The sequence below is a fragment of the Neopelma chrysocephalum genome, unplaced genomic scaffold (assembly GCF_003984885.1).
Source record: "Neopelma chrysocephalum unplaced genomic scaffold, ASM398488v2 Primary Assembly neopelma1_61c, whole genome shotgun sequence".
Taxonomy (NCBI): Eukaryota; Metazoa; Chordata; class Aves; order Passeriformes; family Pipridae; genus Neopelma; species Neopelma chrysocephalum.
Genome location: NW_020897718.1, coordinates 1 through 25,254, shown reverse-complemented (window position 1 = coordinate 25,254; position 25,254 = coordinate 1). Strand labels below are relative to the sequence as shown.

General features: G+C 35.7%; 1 protein-coding gene across 1 annotated transcript in view; it reads right to left on the bottom strand.

The window, feature by feature from the left end:
• Positions 1-25,052, bottom strand: part of LOC113966933 (baculoviral IAP repeat-containing protein 6) — a gene marked incomplete at its 5' end in the record, with an annotated part of 109,751 nt that extends 84,699 nt beyond the window's left edge. Inside the window, 17 exons of the mRNA XM_027682059.1 lie at positions 2,340-2,902; positions 4,916-5,043; positions 6,052-6,185; positions 10,168-10,278; positions 11,099-11,225; positions 12,351-12,505; positions 13,452-13,568; positions 14,310-14,463; positions 16,110-16,243; positions 16,568-16,723; positions 17,129-17,312; positions 17,667-17,882; positions 19,788-19,919; positions 20,332-20,474; positions 21,211-21,348; positions 23,777-23,910; positions 24,833-25,052. Of these exons, the coding sequence (XP_027537860.1) occupies positions 2,340-2,902; positions 4,916-5,043; positions 6,052-6,185; positions 10,168-10,278; positions 11,099-11,225; positions 12,351-12,505; positions 13,452-13,568; positions 14,310-14,463; positions 16,110-16,243; positions 16,568-16,723; positions 17,129-17,312; positions 17,667-17,882; positions 19,788-19,919; positions 20,332-20,474; positions 21,211-21,348; positions 23,777-23,910; positions 24,833-25,052 (2,946 nt within the window). The remainder of the gene's footprint in view (positions 1-2,339; positions 2,903-4,915; positions 5,044-6,051; positions 6,186-10,167; positions 10,279-11,098; positions 11,226-12,350; positions 12,506-13,451; positions 13,569-14,309; positions 14,464-16,109; positions 16,244-16,567; positions 16,724-17,128; positions 17,313-17,666; positions 17,883-19,787; positions 19,920-20,331; positions 20,475-21,210; positions 21,349-23,776; positions 23,911-24,832) is intronic.
• Positions 25,053-25,254: the final 202 nt, after the last annotated feature.

The following is a 25,254-nucleotide window of genomic DNA, read 5'->3' as shown; positions in this document are numbered from 1 at the left end:
TCCTGTCCCATTTAGAGAAACTGAAGTTATACTAACAAATGATAATAACAACCAGTGTGCTCAAGTGATCTTTGGAACATGGCTTAGATAAACATTTTGGCAAGAGAATTCACACGTGTAGTACTTTAACCACCTTCAAGCTGTCAAGAAAGCAAATATTGATAAGTATTGGATGCATGGAAACAGAGAAAGAAGTCTTAAGTCTCAGCCTTTGCCCAGTCCAGTAAAGTTAAATGTAATGAATGATAAAGCTGAGGTCAAATAAGGTGAGTCTGCTATGAGGACTTCCAGGTGAGGAGAAGGTAGCACAGGAGGTGAATACTGTTAAGTGAATGATTTTCATAGTTTCAAAGCATAAAATCCTAATGAAACAGATATGATGGTCATAAAAGAAAACCAGAAAGAAAAACGTTTTAAATTCATGTGGCAAGTGAATTATTCAAGGCCACCCTGCATCCTGACCAGCTGGCTCGCCAGTTGCAGTATATTAACATTATTAGCATAAATTTTTACACCAGAGCCACTATCTATCAGTACACATTTGCAGACATCTTGTTTACCTTTCCTGGGAGTACCTTTCCATGCTGCATTAGTTATTACATGTTTACTAGTATAAGCTGATAACTGATTTTTGGATCATATATACCTTGGCTGCAGTCTTGGAAAAATGTTTTGTTCACAGAAATTGTCTGGAGAGAACTTTAATAGAGTTTTTGATGAAGGAACTAAAACCACAAATAGCTTTGTTGCATCTTCCCAAAATACATGAACAAATTAGTTTCAATAACTTATATTTAAAGACCTTGGAAGGAACAATCCACTGAAGGAATCAGCTGGCCCAGTATCCTGAATTCAATGAAAAACATTTTAAAACAACACTATCTTTCTGAATTGCCTTTTAAAAAACACGAAACAACTGCTGGACAGAAATTGGCAGTTTAGAAAGACATCAAATTTGAGGAGAATAATATAAGAATTTCACTCCAAAGAAACACATAGTCAGAACAAACTACTTCCAGTGTTCATAGTGTATTTGCAATATGACACTAACTACCCAGAGTAATGGAGGAGATTAATTCTGGAATTAATTTCAGGAAGGTTCCAACAGCACAACCCAGGTTTGTCAAATCCTGCCTCCTGTTTATTTGACTGCTGGAGATTACTATTTTTTCCTAGTTTTTGTGCTTTTATGCCAAAATGAACCACTGGTCTAATATACATCCAACAAGTACACTGTTTTCTAAAAATAGTGTTGATTAACAGTTTCACATCTGCTTAAAAGTGATCAGATCAGCACAGGAAAGGCCAGAGCAACTTTCTTCAAAACAAGGGAATCACTATAAAAAGGAAAAATTTTACAACTATTACACCTGAAACGGAGTGCAAGGTCTTTGTCTGTACTCCTGCAAAATGTTTTTCCAGTTTTGCACACATGGAAACATTCACAGTATTTCAGCCAGTGGTGTAATTTGTGCAAATAAACTCTTTGCTATCACCACTGCTCAGAAGCAAGTCACACAGGTTGTTTCTCTGAGAAAATGTACCTCAGATACAAGTCTGACAAACAGAAACTTTGCTGTTCAAAGTATGATCAGCTTCCTCACTTGTTCACAGGAGGAAGATCTGACCCACAAATACATTACTGGAACTCCTAGAATGCGATATTAATGTGATTTCTGGTAAAACAGAAGAAAAGTTTACGTATTCTGTGAAAGGGACAATATTGTAACTTGTCTTTTGCAGAAACGATTAAAAAAAGGAAAATAATCCAATACATAGAGAACAACTGAGGTAAGGTATCTGTAGTACAAACTTTAGACTCATTCTAAGCCACGCATAGAGGTGTGTGATGGCTACAGACTTAAATACAGGAAATTCCATTTAAACATACAAAAAAGGCTTTTCTGTCTTAAGAATGATTGAACATTGTAACAGGTTGGCCAGGGCAGTTGTGCAGTTTCTACCCTTGAGGAATTAAAAATCCAGCTGGACTGAGGTATTGAGCAACCTGCTGTCTGAGGCAGGTTCTGAGTTGACTCTGTTTTGTGCAGGAAGGTTGGACTAGACAATCTCCAGAGGCCCCTTTAACATTAACCATTCCGAGATTCAGCAAATTCAAATGCCAAACACATTCCTGTTTGGTTTCAATTACTGTCTCCCACCCCATGATAGGAGTTTTTTTACATATCTGTTCCCCCTTTCACTTCTTCTCCATCTCTTTTTTCCTGTCATTTCTGTGACACATTCTTTCATGTCTATACCCAACTTATGAGCTTGCAGAAGTTTTAAATGTTTCACCACCCCTAAAAAATGTCTGCTTTTTTTCAGGAAATACCTACCAATAATCATTGCCATAGCACTGCTGTTACACTGGCCAAGTGCAGACAAAATCTGGCTCATAATTTGTTGGTTGGCTAACACCAAGTCTGCCACATATGCAGTTGATCCTTGAGTATTAGGGTTGCTTCCATTGCCATCTTTGCCTCCTGAAACCTTTTCTTCATCAGACACACTGTCTGTAGTACTGCTTGCTACTGGAACACGGGCACTGTATTCTCGGTTACTGGAGAGCGGCAGTTGAACTAAAATGTTTATCAGCTTTAATAAATCAAACATAAGTTGATCCCTTGTCATTTCTCCACAAACTGCTTTGGCATCACCTGGACGGATAATATTGGCAAAAAGCCCTCCAAAACACGCTCGAGCACCCACAGAGCTGTCTGAGCCGCTGCGAGACATTACTTTGTCTGAACATGTAATGTAATGATGCACAAGAAAGGTTATGGACTCAATTACTGCAGAAATAGTGCTAACTGATACAACTTCAAAATTCTGTTCCAGGGTAAATTCCAAGAGTTTCACTTGTGCGTCCAATGGTCCCTGGCCTGTCTGGAAAGCACCCCTGAAATACAAAAAAAAAAAAAAAAAAGAAAAAAAAAAAAAAAAAAGAGATATTACAGCTGGCATTTATAATTTTTTAATATATTGGTCATTACATAGCCTGCTCATGCCATCACTTTCCTGACACCTCAAAGGATCAAAAAGTTACCTTCTAAAAAGTCTGGGATCCAACTTTTTTTTTGTTTAGAATTCAGTTCGTTTTGTAGGTATAGACTTGGAATACAGTCCTGTTCAGTTCTGGATGAAAAGTGTCTTATGTTTGCAAGGAAATACCCATGGGAAGCAGTCACCTAACACTTTAATACCATTAGATTATTTCTTTTTTTACAGGAAATCATGATGGTTTTTTTTCTTCCCAAGGGTTTGTTTTTTGTACGTCCCCAGTCCCCACCCCAGAGGCAGGATGAAGAATGGTCAGGTTTTTGCTGTCTAAATAGTAACTATACATAAGACCATGAGAAGGTACTCAAAATATCACAGGCTAGTGCTTGTAGATTGATTGCTTGAAGGATCTCTCTTAGGGATACATTTATTTAACCAATTGCTTTTACACGTATAGTGGTGGACTACAAAATGAACCTTTTGAATCAGTATATCTAAAACAGAACTTGTGCTAATTCTCAAAGCATTACTTACTGATTTTTTATATACTTCTCTGTATCTTTTCACATTGATTAATGTTCCTGTAACTTTTAAAATTACATACAGACCAAAACAGTTTATAGAAAAAGCCTTGAAGAAAATGTTTGGCATTTATTAATTCTAAAGAGTAAAAGAAGTGACTGCTCTTCTTCACAATTAATTGTATGCTTTGATCAGATGTGGTACCCTTCAGTAATTACCTGAGTTCTTAGAAATAACAATCTAAATCCTTTTCTGGTGCTTTGCTTCCCATTTTATGACATTTCAGTCTCACACTTGGTTTGACTCAAAAAAACTCTAACACATTTCAAAACCTACCCTTTCAGTCCTCTCATTAGCTTATTTCAAATAAATCCTAGCATGCAGACATGTATTCCAAGATTCACTGTGAATTAATGATTTTATTGTATTATGACATGTCTTATATAAGTCATTGATCACCAATGTAACCTGGTAAACACCACCCCCATAAATTAAGTCACTAAGGTAAAATCTCTTAGAAGGCAGAAATCATTTTCTTTAAGATTAAACAATAGGTAACACCAAAGTGCCACCTACTGGGAAGCCAGAACTGAGGAAGCTCATCCCTGATTATACAAAGCCTTTGTCTGGGGACGAGCGTCACATCTATACCAGAACAAAATTATTCCCAATGTACTTCAGAATAAACAATTGCTGTATTTCTGGTGTAACACTGTATATACAGTCACTTGCCCGTTGACCAGCCTTGAAGAAGCAGAGTTGTAAAAAACAAGCCATAAGCTTTTATCTCTCTCCTGGCCAGAGGCACTTGACTACACTAGTGGGCATCAGTAGGCCCCAGGAGAGTGGGGCAGAGGATGTTTTCCACTGTTATATGAAGAGAAAAAAATCTCACCAAAGACAAAGCAATAAATACACATATTGCATAAAGAGAATTAAATAATCTTATATTTCATCCTACCCTGGGCAAAAAGCCATCCATATTACTTTCACAATCTACTGAATAATTTCTAAAATCTTGCATTAATTCAGGCCTCTTAGAATAAATACTTTTTATAATAGGTAAGCTCATCAACAGTGTCCTTATTTTAGGGATTACTTCAACAAGGCCTATATCTTAGCTCTAGTTAAAACCAGTTCAGAATTCTAGTGCTTCTCTTCACTGTCACTCACGCACAGATGGCTGTGTGTGGATTCCAGATGCACTCTTCCACATGCCGGAAGGAGCTCAGAACCTGCTTGTAGTGCTGCAGCAACAATGAAGATTTCCATTGATACATAACTTGACAGTATGACAAGGTGGCATATATACATCTTAGTTATAATTCCCAATCACACAGATTTTAAAGAAAAAGAGGGCATGAAAGGAAAAAACATCAGTAAGATCTACCTTTCTGTTGAAAGTATATGTATTAATTTCAATAAAAATTCACTGAACATATGAGGACAAGTTGAAGAAAGGTGCACTTGTAACCGAGTAAGAAATTCTTGCATAGCTTGTGTTGCTGTTGGTCCCACCTAGAGGAAAAGGCATTTTAGTAAGTATTATATATAACTGAAATGTCTTCAAGAAAATTAAGCAGTATCTAACAAAAACATCTACAAACAGAGAAGTATTCTAAGTATTGCAAGTAGCTTAACTTGCTTTCTGAAAATTTTACAGCACTTTTACAGAACTAATCCATATCAATTTATATTACATATTTTTCTATTTCTAACCCTGAGTCGAAAGCAAGAAGTTCAGTTCTTTGTCTAAGACTCGTTTTGCAGCTTGGGAATCTCTTTTCAGTAATGCAAATTATATTTCATGCAGAATACATTTCTGTGCTAATCTGAATGTTTTTTCACAAGCTACATATTTACATAAGTACTTTAAATTAACAGCACTGTGCAGTGTTTCAGTTCTGGAATATATAGTTCTGGAATATATATATAAGACTATATATTTTCTGGAAAATTTGCCGGGAAAAAAATAACCTGGAAATACCAGGTATTTTCTGTCTCTTAAACTGAGACTCCTGTCAAATATTACATACAATTAAGTTAACTTGGCCTTTTTTAATCACTATTTCCAGAAGTTTCAAAGACTGCAAAAAACAAAAAACCATTTGTTGAAATCAGGAGAGACAGTGGACACCACATGAATCCAGAAACTAAAAGCACAAATCAGGTACCAAATAAAAGCATAATTTTAAATTCTGGAATTCTTTGATACTTAAACTCAAAATCTTCATTATCCCAACCCAACAAGATTCAGGAAACTAAATGAATGGAATACTTCACTAACATATCACATGGCATCCTCTCTCTGTGGCAAGTCTCCAAAGAGTTCCAAAAATATACTCGCACTACACAGAGTGTATCAACAACATGAACTTCCCTATGGTGGCTCATAAGAACCAACTAAGACTAGCCAGAAAAAGAAACAAGACAAGGATATAATACATAACAAATAACACATATTTCTGTCCAGTGTGTTGAAATCCTACTACAAAGAGTTTTTCTCTTATTTTAATTCCTCATTACCTGTGGACTGTGTTGATTTGTTCCATGAGGATTAGTGCCAGAAAGAAATTTCACCAACACATGAATGAGGTTTGAATCTGACACCAACAATTGGGCAGTACTTTCCTGAGCTCCAATGGCACTGCTTGGACCAGCTTAAAAATAAAGACATAAAAATTAAATCTGTAATCTTAAGCATTAAGTGTAAATCAAATATTTATAGTGCAAATTCCTTATATTTATTTCATGATATGGAAATATTCTCAGCTAAATCAGCTACCCAAAGCTGCTTAGTCAGGACTACAATCTTAACTTTTCTATTAAGTATACATATAAACCCCCAAAACTGTTCCATCACTGTTCCAAGCTTGCTAAGGCAGTATTCCTGAAAATAGCAATTAATTTTGTAAAAGCAATACATACAGACATTTTGACTTGTTTCTTTTTGTTAGTCCAACACTTTAACAAGGCTTAAGTGCATTTTTTAGTTTGTCAGACAGAGACCAAGTGTTCTGTTATCCTGTAAAAAATCAAAATATTTTTGTCCTTGGCACACGCAGAGACTTCTCATCATTGACTAAAACTGCAGGGAGCTTAACAGATCAGACCTTTGAAGACCAGAATTTGAATTAAAATACATCCTTCAGTAATCAAATGAATGAGCTTTATTAAATGTGAACTCTTACTCCTTCAGTAGTGATATATTGAACCAATTCAAAACACAGCTTGAAAAAAGCACAGCTACTTACTGAATAAAAATATATTCTTATATTATTACACCTATCTAAATGAAGTTACAGTTTATTACATGCTGAAGATGTGGTTTCTTTCAGACCATGTCATCATATATAAAAGTTTAAATCACGAAGAAATGATGCTCTGGAACAACAGATTGGATGGCACTCCTTCACATCCCAAGGTAAGTTTCTTAATTAGGGAAGTTGTTAAAAGAAACAAATCCTGACCTACTTACTAGTCATTCTGTTTTTCAGAGTCTTCATGATTCACAATAATTTCCTTAAACTAAGCAGACTTAAACTAAAGATCACAACCAGAAGGGAAAAATCTTTGTCAAAACCAGAACTAAACTCTGACTGCTTCCATCTCAGTTCAAAAACTTTCAGCACAATGAAATAAATACAGCATTGGAAAAACACTTGCTCTGAGAAGAAATCCTTACAGGAAGATGGGAGGAGAAGATAACAGAGTAAGTTTTCCCTTTATCAAATCTTAGACTATAAACAGATATTTTTAAACTATAAACAGATTTCTTGCTTTAGATAAAATGTAGAAAACAAATGCTTACAATACAAATAATTTTGCATTGATTTATCAAGATCAGTAGTGGAACAAGTCTGTGTGGCTATGACTGATGGCATGGCAATAGCTGCAGTTGAATAAAAGCAAGAAAGCATCCCATGGCATTCCAGTTCCACCGCAGACAACAAGCCTGCTCTAGCACACATTTGATAATGCAAAGGATGAAAAGGTTAAGGCTTGTCTGGGTAGGGGACAAGCCCATAAGAAGAAAGTACACAATTTCACGTTTTTTTAAAGAAAACTGAAGATGTCAGAAAAACAGAGAGGTCTTCCATTGCAGGATGTGCCTTTATACAGCAGTCTGGGTGAACTGATCAAGTTTATTTTCCCCTACTGAATCTGAGCATTTACTTAAATAAAACGTACAGAACACTGATTTTTCCTCTAAGGAAACTAGGTATGTAGGTTGTTGGAGAGTGGTTATGGTGCTGGTTGGCTGGTTTTGGGGGGTGTTTCTGAGTATATCACGATAGAAGTTGAAAAAGAAAGTGACACTCAGGTTACTAAGACCCCCTTAAGCTCATAGCTCTTGAATTTATACTTACTACTGCCTTCTGTTGTTGGAATTTTGTTTGTTTGGTTTTTAAATGTCCACTTATAAACTAATTTGAAATTTAGGACAAATCATTATCACTAAAATTACATTCAACTGCCGTTGACATAAGTAAGGGGCTCGTATTTTAGATATTAAAAGGGAAAAGAGCCTTATTTTATAACCACACACATCTAGCAAGGCTCATTTAAATTATTCCCAATGGACTGTAATTGACATCTTAGTGGTTTAAAAATAAATCAATAAATAAACCTAACCACAACCTGTCAATACAGTCAAGACCCGAACAATTTGTGCTTCATCTTGAATATTCTAAGTTGATGAGAACTTCTATGAGATGCTGTCTGCAATGACTCAAGAGACTATTATAAGTCCCAGTTCTGAACAAAGGAACACAGAAACCAAAATTATTGATTGAAGAAGTGCTCTGATGGATCTCACCTTCAATAGTCAAGAATTGAATACAGATTATTTCACTCTTTAAATGTGACAACTCAATGTCATTGAGAAAGAAGATTGTTGAATTATCAGCTGCTGAGGAATCCTGGCACAGAGAAGATCTGATGGGTGCTTATACCTACTTAGCTGCTGGTTCCCTCAGTGAGTATAGGAAAAGGGGCAGTTAAGGGATATACAGCTGTGGTAATCCACACACACGTATAAAGGAGACACACTTTCAACCCTGTTCTTTACCCTCCAGCAAGCTTGCATCTCCAACCCTTTCCAACTCAACTCCAGCCTTGGGCTCACAACCCTAGATACAAAAAAATCCACAACCATGTGAACATGCTGAAGTGTGCCTGTGATGAATCACAATGCTCTTGAGCAGCCTTTTATTCACATCATCACCTACTGATCTCAGGCAATTACCAAAGAAACTCCTGCAAACACACAGCTGCCTGTCAGTGTCAGAGCATACCACTGAGCCTCATACAATTTGGAAGAGATTCACATAAGATCTCAGTGATACACACCGCATAAATTTTGGGAAATGGTAGCCTACAGTTACAAACTGGAGTGTTGACAATACATGTGCTTGTTAACTGCAGGCACTGTTATCCTACAAATCTGCCCACGTTCCATTCTCAGATATCAAGAATAAGATTACAATCTCAGTTTGTGAATATTACTTAAGTCTCTTTCATTAATTTACTCAGAGCTCTACTGCTTCACTTAATAGCAAAAATGTCAGCAGATTTTCATGAGACTGAATCTAAATAACATCACAGAAAGGGGATGGAAAGTAAAAATTTTAAGAAAAAACTGCATCCCAAAGTCAATGATTTGAAATGGCAAATATGAAAAAAGATTCATAAGAATCTTTGTTGAAAATTCTGGAGAACAACTGTGTCACCCCAGGACAGCAAACTGCTTCATAGAAGTGTGATCTTCAGGTGGCTCATGCCATCTTTCTTCTGTAAGTACCGTCTCTAGTCATATGCTTGGAGGGAAAACAGAATTTAAGAGCTCTTACGTGGCTAACATGTAGGTTTTAAAACATTCCAGTGCCTACGTTCTCATTATTTGGTATTTCTTTAGCCTTGAGGACAAGGTCACCAAAGCTTTCCTCATGACAGCTGTCCTATGATAGTGAGCCCTACAGAAGCTTAATTTCCTCATTTAAAAATTACTTCCTTTAATTTCTATCAGTCTTGTGTCAAAATCTCATCCACAAAGTGACATTATTTCTAGTGTGCTATGGAGCAATATAGAGAGTGTGAGATAAGCTGGTGTGCATAGGGAAATGAAATGAAATGGCTGGATTTCTTTTTTAATAGATTCAGCTTCTGGGGGCTTATTTCCAGATAGCTTAACATATGTAGTGATTGGAGTTTGCATATTTACAAAAATATTCCTATTACATCAGAAGAACATGAATCTCTCTCATAGTACCTTAATCCTTCCTCTCTGATACTTCTTTGCATACTACAAAGCCAATTTCCAGGGATCGTTAGAATCACAGAATATTCTGAGTTGGAAGGGACCCACAAGGATCACCCAAGTCCAACTCTAGTCCTAAAATGCACTTTTAGAAGACATTGCCTATCTACTTATAATGACATTCTCTTTTGCCAGTAGGGTTTTTGTTTCCCATGGTACAAGCAATTCAAGGAGCTCACTCTTGAAAAGCTTGAAATTATGGAGAACCAACAAAAGTACTTATATGACAAAGGGAATGTTCTGGATTGGAATCAACACTCGTTCTTACATCACTAAAACAGGTAACATAAAAAAACCAAAACCAACCCCAGACCCAAACTTACCATTAAGCTGCATATTTGTCATGAGTGTTAGGCTGTGAAGCACAAGGCACCACGTCCGGAGTAAGGTATTAGGATACCATGCCAGAACTGACAGGAAGCTAGTTACTGAAGCTGTCAAGAAAAACAGGTTTTTCCAAGCTTTAATCTTCAGGATATTACTATAGATTTCTTATTTTTACTGTAAGGTGCTATATTTAGTTTTGTTATTTACTTTGTTTTGACAACCATTGTTCCAGGAAATTAGTAAAAGAAGCCTCACCAACACTTCACAGGAACTGGCCCACAGAACTTTCTACAGTGCCCAGATCCTGACATCTCAAAGAAAACAATGTAAAAAACTGGTTTCAAAATGCTCTCATGGAAGTCAGCACAACAGGTTCATTATATCAGGCATAAATATTTTATATTATCACCAAAAGATGCCTCAGATTTTCTAAACTATGCAGTATAACATATTATAGAAAAAAATAATTCAACATGTCTTTGTATCAGACTAATAGTCCGATGCTAAAAAGTAATAGGGCTTTCACACTCTACTGGACCCCTTTCTTAAGAGAAGGATCATAGGATGGTATACAATGAGATGAAATCTGTCAGAAAAGTGCATACAGTTGCACAGTTCATCTTATACTAAGAAGTGTATTTTGAAGACTCCTCTTGGGAATAGTGATGAATTAAAACCCACAAATTTTACAATTTAATTTCTAAGGAGATTATGAAAATTCAATGAATCAACTCTCAGTTACACACTAGCAACTTATTTTTCAAGTGGAGAAAGTGAGCCTGAGTTCTTTAACAAGAACACATAAATTATCCCAATACTGATCTTATAAAAAGTATTTACTGTAGTACTTTTTATTAGCAAATATTGAGTATTAAAAAAACAAACACCAATAAAACAAACTTATTTCCCATATCTAATATATTTTACCTTGGTTCAGGGAAACGACAGGTATTCGGTTAGCATTATAAAGGAAAATATCAGCGCCATTATCTTTACTTCCAGAGGAGCTGGAATTCAGGCTTAATGTGAGCCATAATTGTAATAGGGATTCAAGCTGGAAAAAAAGGAGACAAACCTCACCATGAGACCGAACTCAGAACCCTAGAGCAATAAAAGTTTCAATTCTAAAAACTTTATCAATATTCTCAGCAGCTACTTTCACTGATAACACACCCACTCTCTCCTTTACAGGATTTGAAAATTCTGCTAAACATAATGTTCAAGGCAAATTCAGCATAACTAGCAAATGCTTCTGCAATGTTTCTGTAATTGATTTGTTCTAAATATATTAAAGTTTCTCTTAAGAAGTTTCTTCAAACTTGCATTGAAAAAGCAGCTTTACACACTGCTCAGAAATATCGTTATCATAACCTTACACCTGTAATACTGGTTTGCACATAAGCTTTTGGAATGTTATTAAACTGATGTTTCCCAGTCAACCAAAATTATTCAAAAGGCCTATTTATTCAATGGGAAACCTCAGAGACACTGATGCGTACTCTGAATAATTCCCTTGAGGAAAATAAGTCATCAGATATTCTGGGGAAGCATCAAGGTTGTTTAAACTGTATTCTGGATGAGATATTTAAAGAACAATTGAGGGACGGAGTCAGCTACTTTATTAAAATAAAAAGAGGCAGACAGACATCTAATCATTTATATACAATGCACATGGCATTCCTTTAAATGAATCAAGAAAAGCATTGCTAAACCAATAACTTTTTAAAAAGCAAACTTTTAAATTTAACATATAGAATCATTGGATAATTCAGGTTGGAAGGGAGCTTTGGAAGTTACCCAATCCAATCTTCTGCCAAAAGAAAGGCTAGATTGCTTGGGGGTTTATTCAACTGCGTTTTGAAAACCTCCACAAATGGAGACTGCACACTTTGTGACACTTTTCATTAATAAGATAACAATTATCATTCAGTGAATATACAAACTTGTTTTTAAATATGAAAATGTATACCCACTTTTTCAGCTGTAACAAGATATGTCCTCTGATAAAAGCTTTCAGCAGCTTGTGTTACATTATTAGTACTGTTGTCCATGACAGATTCATAAGCAAAAAAGTACATAACAGATTACTTGAATCTTAAGTAGCAAGAAGTACAGGAAAACAACTTTCAAATTTAGAGAGAAATATTATTAAAGCATTTCAAAGTTCAAAATGTTATACCTGAACATGGTGGACTTGTAGCATGGAAAAGAGTTTGTTGAAGCATGCACTCAGCATAGGTATAGATGACAATTGCACAATCAACTGGGCATTTTGGTTAGCAGCATGTAATCCTCTCAGCAATGAGTCATCTGTTCCACTAGGAGATTGAGTTACTAGAAAAAAACCAAGATGATACCATCCCCCCATTAATTATTTTGAAAAGTTGCTACAAGTAATTTCATTATTATTTCCTTGCATTTTATACTTAAGGGAAAGACACTTATTTTATAATTTATAAGAACATCTTCAATGTAGTGTTCAGTAGTGCTGGACTACTGACTACCATACTGTGAAAGGCATACTTGAATATCGGACATCTCCATCTCTGCAAAAACCATTTGGAAAGTGAATTACACAAATACATTTCCACAGTTCTTGCTAAACACATATTATAGCAGTGTCTTGATAACACAATGGTAAGAGAAATAATTGGAACATCTCTTTCATGCATTATGGCACAACTAGTGCAGACAATAACAAACTTCCAGAGAAGTAAAGACTGAGGATGTCACTAAATATATTCCACCCCTAGATATTCAACCAATGACTGCATGCATACTAAGGTACCCAGAGGCTACAAAGAAACACATTTTAACCAGATGGGCAGCACAACTCACTGAAAATAGGACCACTCTATGAATGTTTTTAAAACAAAGTTTACAGAACAGCTGAGTTCAAAATTGTATCCAAATATTTTCATTCTCATCATTGAATAGGTGAAACTGGTGCAAAGCAGCTTTCAAACAGCAAGAATGAAACTTCACACAGGAAACTTAACATTTTCTTGCACCTAGATCAGAAAATGAAAACTTTCCCTCCACTGTAGTGTAAAGCATTGTAGAAGAAATCATGCATATTTGACCAGTTTCACAAAATGTCTTAAATAGAGGTATATACGTAATTCAAAAATCTGAATAAAGAACTATCTCTAAAGCTTCACCTAACAAGAAAATTCAAGCAAAATACAACTTTGTACTCATTTTTTCTGCAGTCACTTAGAGAAATTTCAAAGCATCATGATCATTATGTAAAAAGAATGATTTGACAACATGTAGTTACATGTAGGAGATGTATTTGTTAATGCTTGTAGAATGGAATCAGCCTCCAGTGTGGACATCATTTTCAGCATCAGCTCAGCCTGCTGTTCAAGTCCAACTTCTAGACGCGCATCTAAAGCTACACAAGGCAACAAACAGGGTAAAACTGAATTATATCAAGGACATATATAGTTAGTTACTCTAACTTCTTGTGCAGGCAATATAGATATACAGTATACAGTAAACTGAAAAAATCTCAGTATCCCTAACAGGAAGATTGACTTTTATGCATGATAAAAGCAGATTGTAGAAACTTACGCTCTGAACTGAACATAAGATTCTTATAGACCTGAAATACATAATTAATAAAACACTAAATTACTGTGAAACACACCCTTCTGTCTTTTCACAGTCACTTTGACATCACACATGCCTAAATCTGCAGATGTTTTTCCTAAGGCAACAGCTCTCAAACAAGAACCAAAGTTTTTTTCCCCAGTGGCTCAGGGGGAAAGATCCATCACCCTAGTTCAGTAGCGCTCCTTCAAACTAAACAAGTGTGCCACTTCATTCCTTAGAATTAGAGCCAGCTAGAAAATAGCTTCCAAAATTTCCTGCGAAGACAGGAAGGATTTAAAACTGCCTATAGTGCATTCAAAAATGTTAGAAAATAAGATCTTCTGCTATGTTGGGTTGTTTTAAATACAAGTTTCACACTATATTCTCTCAGTTACCACATTAAAAAAAAAACGTGGCATACAGGAAATTTAATTCTTTCCATGTAACACACAGAGGTTGTTAAAACAGTGTGATGTGCTGAAGTGTCGAACACAGCATTACAGAAGAAAGACCCCGAACAGAACTTCACTTCATTGCTTACCTTGGGAGACTGATATGCTGACAGTTTGCGATCCATTTTTCTCTGTAGTTACTGGTGGTTTTGCAACTGGAATTCCAACACCTCCAATGTAAGGATTATAATTGTAAGTGCCATATTCGGCACCCCAGTAATCGTACCAGGTGCTGCTTATAGGCTTAAAAATCAAACAAAACAAAAAAACCAAACAAACAAACAAAAAAAAAGAGGAAAAAAATGAACAGCAACTCATCAGACTGTCAAAAAGCTCTTAATGACTAAAAACAAAAACTGAAGTTACAAAAAGTTAAAACCAGAAGATTGGATGCAATAGCTTTAGAAAATTTTGTTTCAATTCTTATTGCTGTATAAGACTGAATCCTTAGTGATTGTCAAAATCCAGCATGTAGTTAGCTGTCTCAAAGATTCAAGAAGCCAATTTGAAAATGTTATCATCGGTTTTTATTCACACATTTGTACCATACTGTAAATTTGGAAGTAGAGTATCACATAAATATTTTGAGGAGTTATTTATCAAGACAGAATACTACACTACTAATTGTACTATTAAAGTACCTTGAAGCCTCAGTGAGGCTCAGGGACTATTTGTACTGGCTCTGCAAAAAAAAAGAACTGAATAGTCTCTACTTGTGTCATAATTTAAGACACTAAGAAAGCATATGCATCACAAGAAAAAAAAGCAATGTAACACTGCATGAAGGCAATTTGTGTATGCCTATCTTTTTTATGGTGACATCCAATACCAACTCTCATTTTACAGATACAGAAGCAAATATGAAGAAGGATTAAGAATGAAGAAGTGCTTTTATGCTGTTTGTCAGAGGACAACAAATCAGGCAATAAGATTATGAAGGTATCTGTAGATGAAGTGGACTAAGGAGTACTGCCACAAGAAATCACAGTAGAATAAAGAAGGCAGGAAACATCAGTAACAAAAAATTAAGCAGTAAGTGTAATTTTTGGTGGTAGGGTGAGATTTAAAGAAAAAAATCTTTACAGGATAGATAATTGGCAGAAGGACATATGAGGAAATACAGAAAAAAAATTTAGTGTTTTCTGAGCAAGTGGTGAGACAGGTAACTTAGGTTAATTCAAATGAGACTAACGGTTTAAGTCAATACTGAGAGGCGTGCAAAAACTCCAAATGTCATCCGCACTAACAAACAAAAGAGACTTGACATTTCGTTATGAACAGCTGTGTTTCTTTACAGCCGAAATATTTTTAGTTTTTAACACACATTGACAATATATATACTATTATATTCAAATGTTATTGTACTACCTCTGATATGGTTAGCCCTCGTTTTAAGTATGAAAGCATTTAGTAATTTTCTTGTTCCACAGCGAAATGAGTTTGAAGGTTAGTTGCTTCTCCTTGTAGTCTGAAGCCAGTCTGAGCACTGGTCACTGCTGACTTCCTTTTTTTTTAAACACAATACTAACAGTATGAACTTTTAAGATTAATTGCAGCAGTAAATGGTACCCTATTCTTAATAAGAAAGGACAAGAACAGATCTTATTTTTCCTTTATGTTATGCTTTTGCTGTCTTTAACATGTGCTGAAGTATGAGTAAATTCAGAACCTCTTCTTTACACAGGAATCTTCATCCAAAAGCAAGATGTTTTGTGGTCAACTGAGACTGAACAATCTCTACATTCTTTCCTGTCATTCTGCATTAAACATTTATAAAAAACTAAAAGCAGGTCTAGGACATCAAATATCACTATTGAAGCAGTATAAGAGAGAAAGGATGTTCATATTTCACATGTAAAGGTTATCTTGAAAACTCAGGTATGATATACCTTGAAGACCTTGGCTGCAAGGGGATCTTTTTCCAAATCAATATCCAAAGGATCAATATCGACTTCCATCAGGTCTTGTAGTAATTCAAGATCAATGTCCTTATCTTTTTCCAAAGATGACAGTGGTGGAGCACCTTTGATTGATTAAAAGACTATTAACACTACCAAGTAAAAATTATAAAACATAGCTGTATCATACACTTAATGGGTAATTTTAAGGCTTTTAATATTACAACTTAGTGGAAAAAGTTAACAAACGCAATCAAGTTGCCTTTTAAAAATAATGGCAAAAATAAACATTTTTTACTTATCACAAAATTGTTCATAATCTGCCTATATCACAAGAAACTAAGTATCCTACCACCAAAAAATCATTGATTGGCATCTCGATAGATGAATAAAAGTTTTTTTACTCTTTTCAATATAAATATGTACATCAAGATTACGGAATAATTTACCTGTGATGTCATGTGTCAAAGGTTCATCTATTGTCTCCACTAACTGAACTGTGGACTGCTGGAGAGAGTCATCAGAATCCCCAGCTGAAGCACCAGCATCTTCTCCCAAAGCACTTTCTTCCATAGCTTCAGCTGCTATAGGTGCCAACAACTCTCCTATGTATTAAATTAAGCAGACAACTTCATTTCAAGCTTTATTCCAGTTACAACTTAACATCCCCCTGTCTAGGCCAGCTGTTTGTTTTTTTCATCTAACTCTAAATTCTCTAGGCACTACTTCTTCAAGGGGAGAAGTTCTGAATAATTTTTCAAATAATCAGGCTCATATAAATCTGACCTTTTCAATGCACAAGTCACTAATTCCAGATTGACTGTAATTGCAATTTTAAACTGCATTTTTACACACTAAATTAAATTTTATGATTTGCTTGTCGCTTTTTTTAATAGTCTTAATTGTGTCAGCAGATTCTAACACAGCAATAAAAAAAACCTCCTAAAACATTAAAGGAAAAAAGATTCAAGTGTAACATACATTTTGAAAAATATGAACTTAAAACAAACCTGCTAGAATATCCTGTAGCATACAAGTCAGAGAATACTGAGCCCATGCTCCTCCCCAAGAGATGTCTCCTCTGTTAAAGTCAGTTCCAACAAGAAGCAGCAATAATCGTTCCAACTGAGTCTCATTTACAATCTCACATAAATGAATTGTTGGTCTTGTAGCATTTGCAATTCTAGCAAGAACCTATAAAAAATACATATGCCTATTCATATTTAATCCTATAAAAGTATAAAACGGTTTCAGTTTCTACGATTATCAGATTTTGTTTACAAGTAAACTAGGTATTTTTACCAGCTCAAATTTTAGAATTTTGTAAGTGTAATTACATGAACATATTTTTATAAGTTAATTTTTCCAGGCAATTTTGAAGCCATCATATTCTAAGTTACACAAAAAGTGACAGATCAGAAAAACTTCCTCACCAGAAATTACTTCAAATTTTAATGCTGGAGCAGCTAATTTTTACCATCAATCAAGCAAAAAGCAGTAATAGAAAGCTAACTTAATGTGGTCACTACAGAGTTCTGTTCTGTTTACCTTACAAACAAAAAGAAGTAAGTCTGCATGACAAGTAAAGTCCATGGACAAGAGAAAGAGCGCCAGCTTTTGCACTACAGAAATACAGCGCTCATGGGCCAGTGTAAACGGAAGTGGTTCAATTTCTGGAGTCTCCTTTGTTGTTGATACTTCTGTATCTAAAGAAGAACGAGGCCATTCTGCAGTTCTACGCAAGCGTATTAAGTCCTTGAAGTGCTGCAGAAATTAAATTTGAAAGAACAGTTACATTTTAAAACTAACCTCTAAATCTTTTCCCAGTGAAGCAGTGATGCAGCAATAACAGTAACAGTAAGTCTCCTTAAGAAAATAAAGAAAATCTAAAAATATACGAGAATCTGGAGTGGAATTCAGGCTTTATTGGCAAAAATTTGCTTTGGCAGCGTGGTATCTTAGTTGACAAACTTAACCCCAAATCCAGTTGTGCAGAAGTGCCAATTAAGCCTTTATGTTTGCCGTAAAACATATTGCAAATATGTATTTTAGAAGTTTTTTTCATATTTCCACACCTGTATGTAAAGCTATGGTTACCACGAAGCAAACTGCATATAAAAATAGCTAATATGGAAATGTACCCTTACAAGAACACTGCCTTCTCAGTTCTTCACATTAGATAAATCATCAGTAATTTCTAAAATTCTTAATACTTCCATGGTACAAAATGTGCATTAGCCACCATAAATTGAACTAGTTTGATAGTGGATCAGGGTTCTAAACTACAACCTTTTGACAGAGGGCCTACAAATTTAAGGGAGAAAAGAAGGTGCTTTTATTAATCCTCTCATGCACCAAGGGCATACATTTAGCAGCTCAGCTCATGGTATCAGCTGTACTAGCAGTCATTAGATGACACAAATGCCTCTTACAATCTCACTTGAGAAGAAGCTACTGAAGTAGACCGAAGAAAAAGCTATTTACTAACACAAAGGTTTCAGCTTTCTCCTAAATACAGTACATGTTTTAAATTACCCACAGCTTGTCATTACTGAAAGTGATTAGTAGGTGAAAGAGCAAAACCTGCATGAAACGCAGCTATCAAGTATACGGTAATACCATAACTAGAAGTTAAGAAACAGCAAGGGGAAAGTTCTTTAGTTCCATGTGGTTTTTTGATGCAACGTAACTGCTATAAAGTGAAACTTAAATAGTTGGACAGCATAGTTCAGCCAGTGGCTCATCTAAAGATGTCTCAAGGGGGCCACCAGTGGATATAACCCGCTGGAATAAAGCAGAAGACAGTGCAGGAAAGAACAGCTCATGACAAGCATGGTTAGTGAAAACTTAGGGCGTTATTTTTATGCTACTGTTTAAATTATTTTTTTTCCCATCTTTACTGGAAATTGTTGTAAGATTTCCCTTTAGATTGCCTGTAAGGTCCAACACTCTATAATCTCTTTCCATAGACCTACTTTCAGTCATCCTAATAGACATGACTACTACTGAAACTAGTGAGTAAATATTTAAAGAGATATCTCAGTTTGATAGCTAGAAAGATTTACACATTTTTTGTGTTCCTTGCAAAGTCCATGTTGTCATCTCCAGAAATCCCTAAATTTCAGCACCTCATCTCATAATTCTTTAACTACTACATCCACACTCGGTATCTGGAGCTTACTGCAAGATGCCATAACTTAAGCAGCAAGTACTTTTAGGAAGCTACGAAGCTTATGAGAAAGTTCAAAAAACATTCTCAAAAGTAATATTTATTAGTTTGGGGAGACAGACATAGGCATGATTATTTTCTCATTACTCAACCAGAAAAGCATCCAGAAGAGCATCAAGCATAAAAGCTAGCCATATAAAGTATTATTTTACATTTTCATTGGTGCATGTCATCCAAAGTTTAATGACATGACTGGCATTCCCAAAGCTACAAGTTTATTAGTGATTTTGGCCACAACTACCTAAAAAACCCCTGCAGAAGGATAAACTATTTTTCACAGAGCAGTAAATTTCCAGATGGCTGCTGTTTTCAGTATTAGAATATACCTGATAGCAGCCATGATGAAACAACTTTTTATAGTAAGGTCAAAGTAGGACAAAAATGACTTTGCAGGAACAGGTCTTTTCACACAAAGGAAAAGAAGTCAGTTACAATCATACCTTTGAAGTAGCCTGCTTTAGTTTTGCCTGTTCTACTAAAAGTTTGTATGATGATCCTTTGTTGCTTTGTATTTTCTCTTTTTCCATCTGTTCCACCAAAGCCTTCTGTTTTGCTTTTAATAAGTTAAGTTGCTAAAAGAAAATGTTAATAGGAATAAATGAAAATTTAAGCAATAAGATGTTAAAAGGATCAGTATATGTTCATATGATAGCAATCTTCAGCTTGAATTGTAACTTGAGCTTTTAAAATACTTTTAAATCACAGCTTAGGTACTTGCACTCAGGTGTACTCATATTTAGAAAGTATATTATATTTATTGTCTAATATGGGCCACAGAGTGCAACAGTACACTCCAACATTTGTTCTTCCAGTAGATCCCATGCCCCATGGTTTAAGACAAATGTCAAAGAAGTTAGGCAGCCTTTAGCTACAGAACCAGACCAATGCAAAAGCAAGGCTGAATGAGTCCCAAGGCCAAAGCTGTTCATTCTAGAAATGACAAATCCTGTAAATGATATATACTTATGTGAAAATAGCCACTACCGTGCTGGAAGTCACCTGTTTATGATGCACAAGCTGTTTTCTGATCTTTCGGGAATACAGTCTATCTAGGCTACTGTTGCCTTTAGTAGATCTGCTCAGACTCTGAGTGTGAAGGCTATTGTTTATAAAACTCCACTGGTTTCCTAATGCAAATAGAAAAAAAAAAGGATATATTAATCCATCTTATTAAATCTCACTTAACTTCAGAGAAAAGTCTTTGTGTTTCAGCAATGGTTAGCATCTCAATAAACTAAATACTAGCGAAACAAGCAAAATCTAACTCTCTTAGTGTTATGCAACTATCACCCCTGACAGTAATATTTCTGTGTGATTTTAAAATGCAGTGGTACCATGTTGTTTTCATTATTCTTAAAACATATATGGAGGTTAGCAAAACTGTCCTAAGTAAAAATATCTGAACAGCTTCATAACATAAAAACTTCATGTTTTTATTTTTAGAAAAGATGTTCAAAGAAAACCATACCTAATCAGCACAACAACAACAACAAACCAAACAAAAAATACTGGATACAAATACCAAAACAGTATGAAGTCATACTGTTGACCTTTCTAACACTACGAAGTGTCTCAACATGGTGTACTCTCAGTTGTACAGTCCACAGTCACAGGACAACATACAGACATTTTACAACCCAAAAAGAAATCCTGCTTTTTTTTTTTCCCTTTAAAAAAATGAAAGAAATTGTATTTCTAATGAGAAGGGAATGCAAAGAAACAGACAAGAGTGCAAATAAAAATATCATAACATCCATTTTTAAAATCTCATTTTTTAAGTGAACTGAAAATACATTTTTAGTATTTGAACAGCTCCTAAAGCAATACTCATAGAAGCAAGTTTTGATAATAAATGTGATATACCTGTCAAAAATCGTTCTCTCTCTTTTCCATTCAGAGGTTTCTTGGCCGTGGCTGCTTCATCTTCAACAGTAGCTACATAATCCAGTAGTCTGGACACCAGCATCACAACCCAACTTATCATGGGAATGTCTAAAACACCTTCAAAATAAACAGATTTGAGAGCCTTAATTTGAAGCCATAATAAACTTCACACATACTTTACTAGGCCACTCCTCTCTTTTTTTTTTTAAAAGAGGATAAGAATCTGAGCACTCAAAAATGAGGGGAGAAACCAAACATTCAGCATAAAACTTAGATGCAAAATAAAATGTCACTGTTCTCTTAGTTTGATGAAGCCAGAAGTCAAAAGCCTCATCTCTACTATTCAACCTAAAAATTAAGCAGCGTTTTTTCAAAAAAGTAAAAAATTATATGTCTAAATTTCCTAAATACAAAATGCACAATGACAGTTATTTGCATTAAAGCACATAAACCAGATGTCTCAAATTCCATACTGTGAAATTCCTCCATCAATCAGGGCTTTGACAAGACAGTTACAACCGCGCACATAAATACCTTAAGTTTTATTCCTTTATTATTGTATTTCCATATAGCCATTTGAATAAGATGCAGGAAAGCCAAGACTGAGTTCAGACTAGATTAACTACAGTGATGGCATTAACGACTGGCTATTGCCTACTCCAGTCACACACTTCAAATGCCGTGGTTTTGTACACGCAGAAGGGAAAAAAAACAGATCTTGCACATCATTCAAGAAAAATCATTGTGCGCGTGGAAAAGTCTAAACGAACAGTTCTAAAGTGAACTCACGAGTGCTCAACAAAGACCAGAAACCTACAAATAATGACCACTTAATTACAGTCATTATGCAAATGGTATACTTCTACACAATGTCAACACAGCAAAGACACCAGCACTAGAGGTTTAATGCACATTTTCATATCTGCGCACTGTGCTGAGCCACATTTAACTACACTGTGCTTCTCATGCACTGACCTCAAAAAAGTCTAATTAACTCAAACTATTATTAAGTCCAGATCAAACAAGAAAACTCAGGCACAGAAACGACTTGTCCAAAATCACATGTAGCTGGCATCCAAGCAACAGGATGCAGCCTGACCTGTTAATTCCAGTTTCCTGACCACGCTGACAGAAAACAGCCCACCCCAAGCAGGCAGAGGAAGAATCTGAACAGGTAGGTCCATAACAGGACCTGAACAGGAACAGGTCTAAATTGCAAGAACAGAAATGAGTAGCAGTGGTGACCACTACATACCTTTCTAGTTGGCAGAATAAAAAGAAAGGAGCCTGCTGCAGAGTGAAGTACATACCTTTTCATACTTGACTTTAAACAAGAGTATTTCTTTTCACATCTCACCAAAAAAAAAAAAATAATTCTCAACTTCTCTCCCTCCAAGTGTCTCTCAAACTTTTCAACTTCTCTCCACCCACAACACTCACTTCTCACTCTGATTGTCCTTTGTTTTTTGACTTTCTCCCCGACAAGTTTTCACCCTCTGACCCTTAGTTACGTGTGATAGTTCTCAAACAGGAATTTCTTCTGCCATACCTGATGCTTCCACCACACATAATATTGCCCTAGTACTCACCTGTACTGTCCAGGAGGAAGGAAGCTGGAAGACCAGCAAACAAAGCTCTGAAGTATCAGTTACCTCTGCTTCCTAAAGTCCTCCATGAGGACAACTAGTAAGGCAAGAGCTATGAAAGGAATTGGAAGCTGTGGGGAGAGTGCAAACAGAGGTAGAGGAGATGTAAGCTTGGGTTTGCCTCAAACTAGTCAGAGACTACAGCAGGATATGGCCATGACAGAGAAGGCACAGGGTAGACCAGTATGTTCGTTTACATCAGGAGACAAAGTAAAAGTAAGGACAGAGTCTCAGCTGGTATCTACAGACTTCACAAGGCTAAGAATTTTAAACAATGTATCTTCTGTGATGCTCCGCTACATATACATAACAAATGAAGTAGCCTACAGTGTGATGTTTTCAAAAGTAAGACTTTGATTCAACCTCGGGGTGGTTAAGAAAACACCCAAAGAAAATAGAGTTCGGAGACTACAATTTCAGTAATTTTTTGGGGTCAAAAAAATGTAAATTCCTCATGATCACCAAAAAACCCCCAAACTCCGTGTAGCTTGCAGAAACCATATAGATACACCTAACAAAGTTGTCTTCATACCTGTGTTTCACCTCAAAAGCTTAGAAAGGATCTCATGAGCAAAAAGGGGTATTTCTTTCCAAAATGTTAAATTCCGAAGTCACTAGAGCTGTCTACACATTGGATGCTCCCCACACTCTGTCAAAGCTTCCTAACTGAATTAAAATCAATCAAATAGATTTTGCTTGGATTTAAATAGGATGGGGGAGGAATCTCTTTGACCACCTAAAGAACAAGAAGATTCATCACATTTTAAAAGACAACTGTGTTTTGGAAATATAAGTAAACAAGCAATTTCTTCTTTTATTACACCAAAAACTGTGAGTTAGTCTCTCAATTTTCTAGCTTAGAATTAATATGAAAATAGTTTCCCAAATTAGAGGGCTACCTTCAGTTCTTCTGTGCACAGGTAAATGAGGTTGCAGTGGTGACAGCAGGTTATCCAGGAGATTAAGTAAACTTTCTAAAACACCACTGTTGCTAAGCGATCTTTGGCCAATGCAAGAAAGCAACATGAAGACCCTAAAAATAAAATTTACATATTTAAGATTTTATCTCTTTTTCAGATTCAGTAACATTCTGAAACACCCCTTACAGAACAATATTGTCCTAGGCTTTCATCTGAGACACAGATTGCTACAGAAAGCAGCAGAGGCCCAGCAAGTGAACTGGATTTCACGTCCTATTGTTTTAAGGTTAACGCAGCATTTTAGGGTGAACATTTTCTCTTTCACCCTCAAGAGGCCAGCAGAGCCTTCCACACCCAAAACAAGATCTCTTCCGTTTCATTTGCTATTACATACTACTGAATAGCTGGGATAGAGAATTAAATCCATGTATTCTTATATCCTTTAATTAATTAATTTTAAAAAAATATGAAAATATAAATGTTGCTGTCCAAAGAAGGCAGAAAGCCACAGAACAGCAACTATGTCTGATTAAAACAAAATGCTAATGTTTAAAATATCAAAGACCTTAATCAATAATCTGAAATGACCAATACATCCAACATTCGGTGCTCAACTCTACACATGCTTCTCTTATCTCAGTGTAATCTTTTGCATTAAATGCTAACAGTGTGCCTCCAGTCTCAATCCTACTTCCAAATGCAGTAGAAGAGCAGCTCTATGATGAAGGTACATTTAAGCTCGATAAAGGAGAACGCCAGTTTTGACACTTGGGAGCAATCCTGCTAAGTATGCAAAGATCTCCAAGTAAGGAAAACCAGGAACTTATTGTAGTGCAAGCACCAAATAGATGAAATAAATAACTGCAATCAGACATTTATCGTTTGTAGTACTTTTTTGGGTCTATTTCTTGTATCAATGAAAATGATGGATAACTATCCTTCAGTCACATTTTGTCAATTCCAATGTTAAGTTATGAACAACAAAATTACTTCAGTGATCCACGGGTAACATACCAATATACACTTATACCTTACCTGTCCTGTGGGAAAATGAGAAGTTGTTCTGAATTGTATAATTCCTGCAGTACGTTTGAGAGAAACTGACCCCACCACCTTTCTCCTCCACAGAGCTGAACAAGCAGAAGGCCAGTATGCAATCGTATCTTTGGGGTTCCACTAATACACAGGTGTTTAAATAACTCTTCACAAGCTTGAGCATGAAAAGTACTTTGCAGAACCACAGGAACCGAGTGTCCTTTAAGAAAAAAGAACAACTATGTTTAAAGAGACAATGACTCAAAAACATAACAACAAAAAGTTTGCAGTAAGTTTTTTAAACGATTAGGATTTGACTAAATGGCACAGGAGGAAAGGAGGGAATAATGGGGAGATGGTAATTTGCAGGTAACTCATAAAGACCAGGCCATTTGGTCAAAACCAAATCTATTCCATTTTTT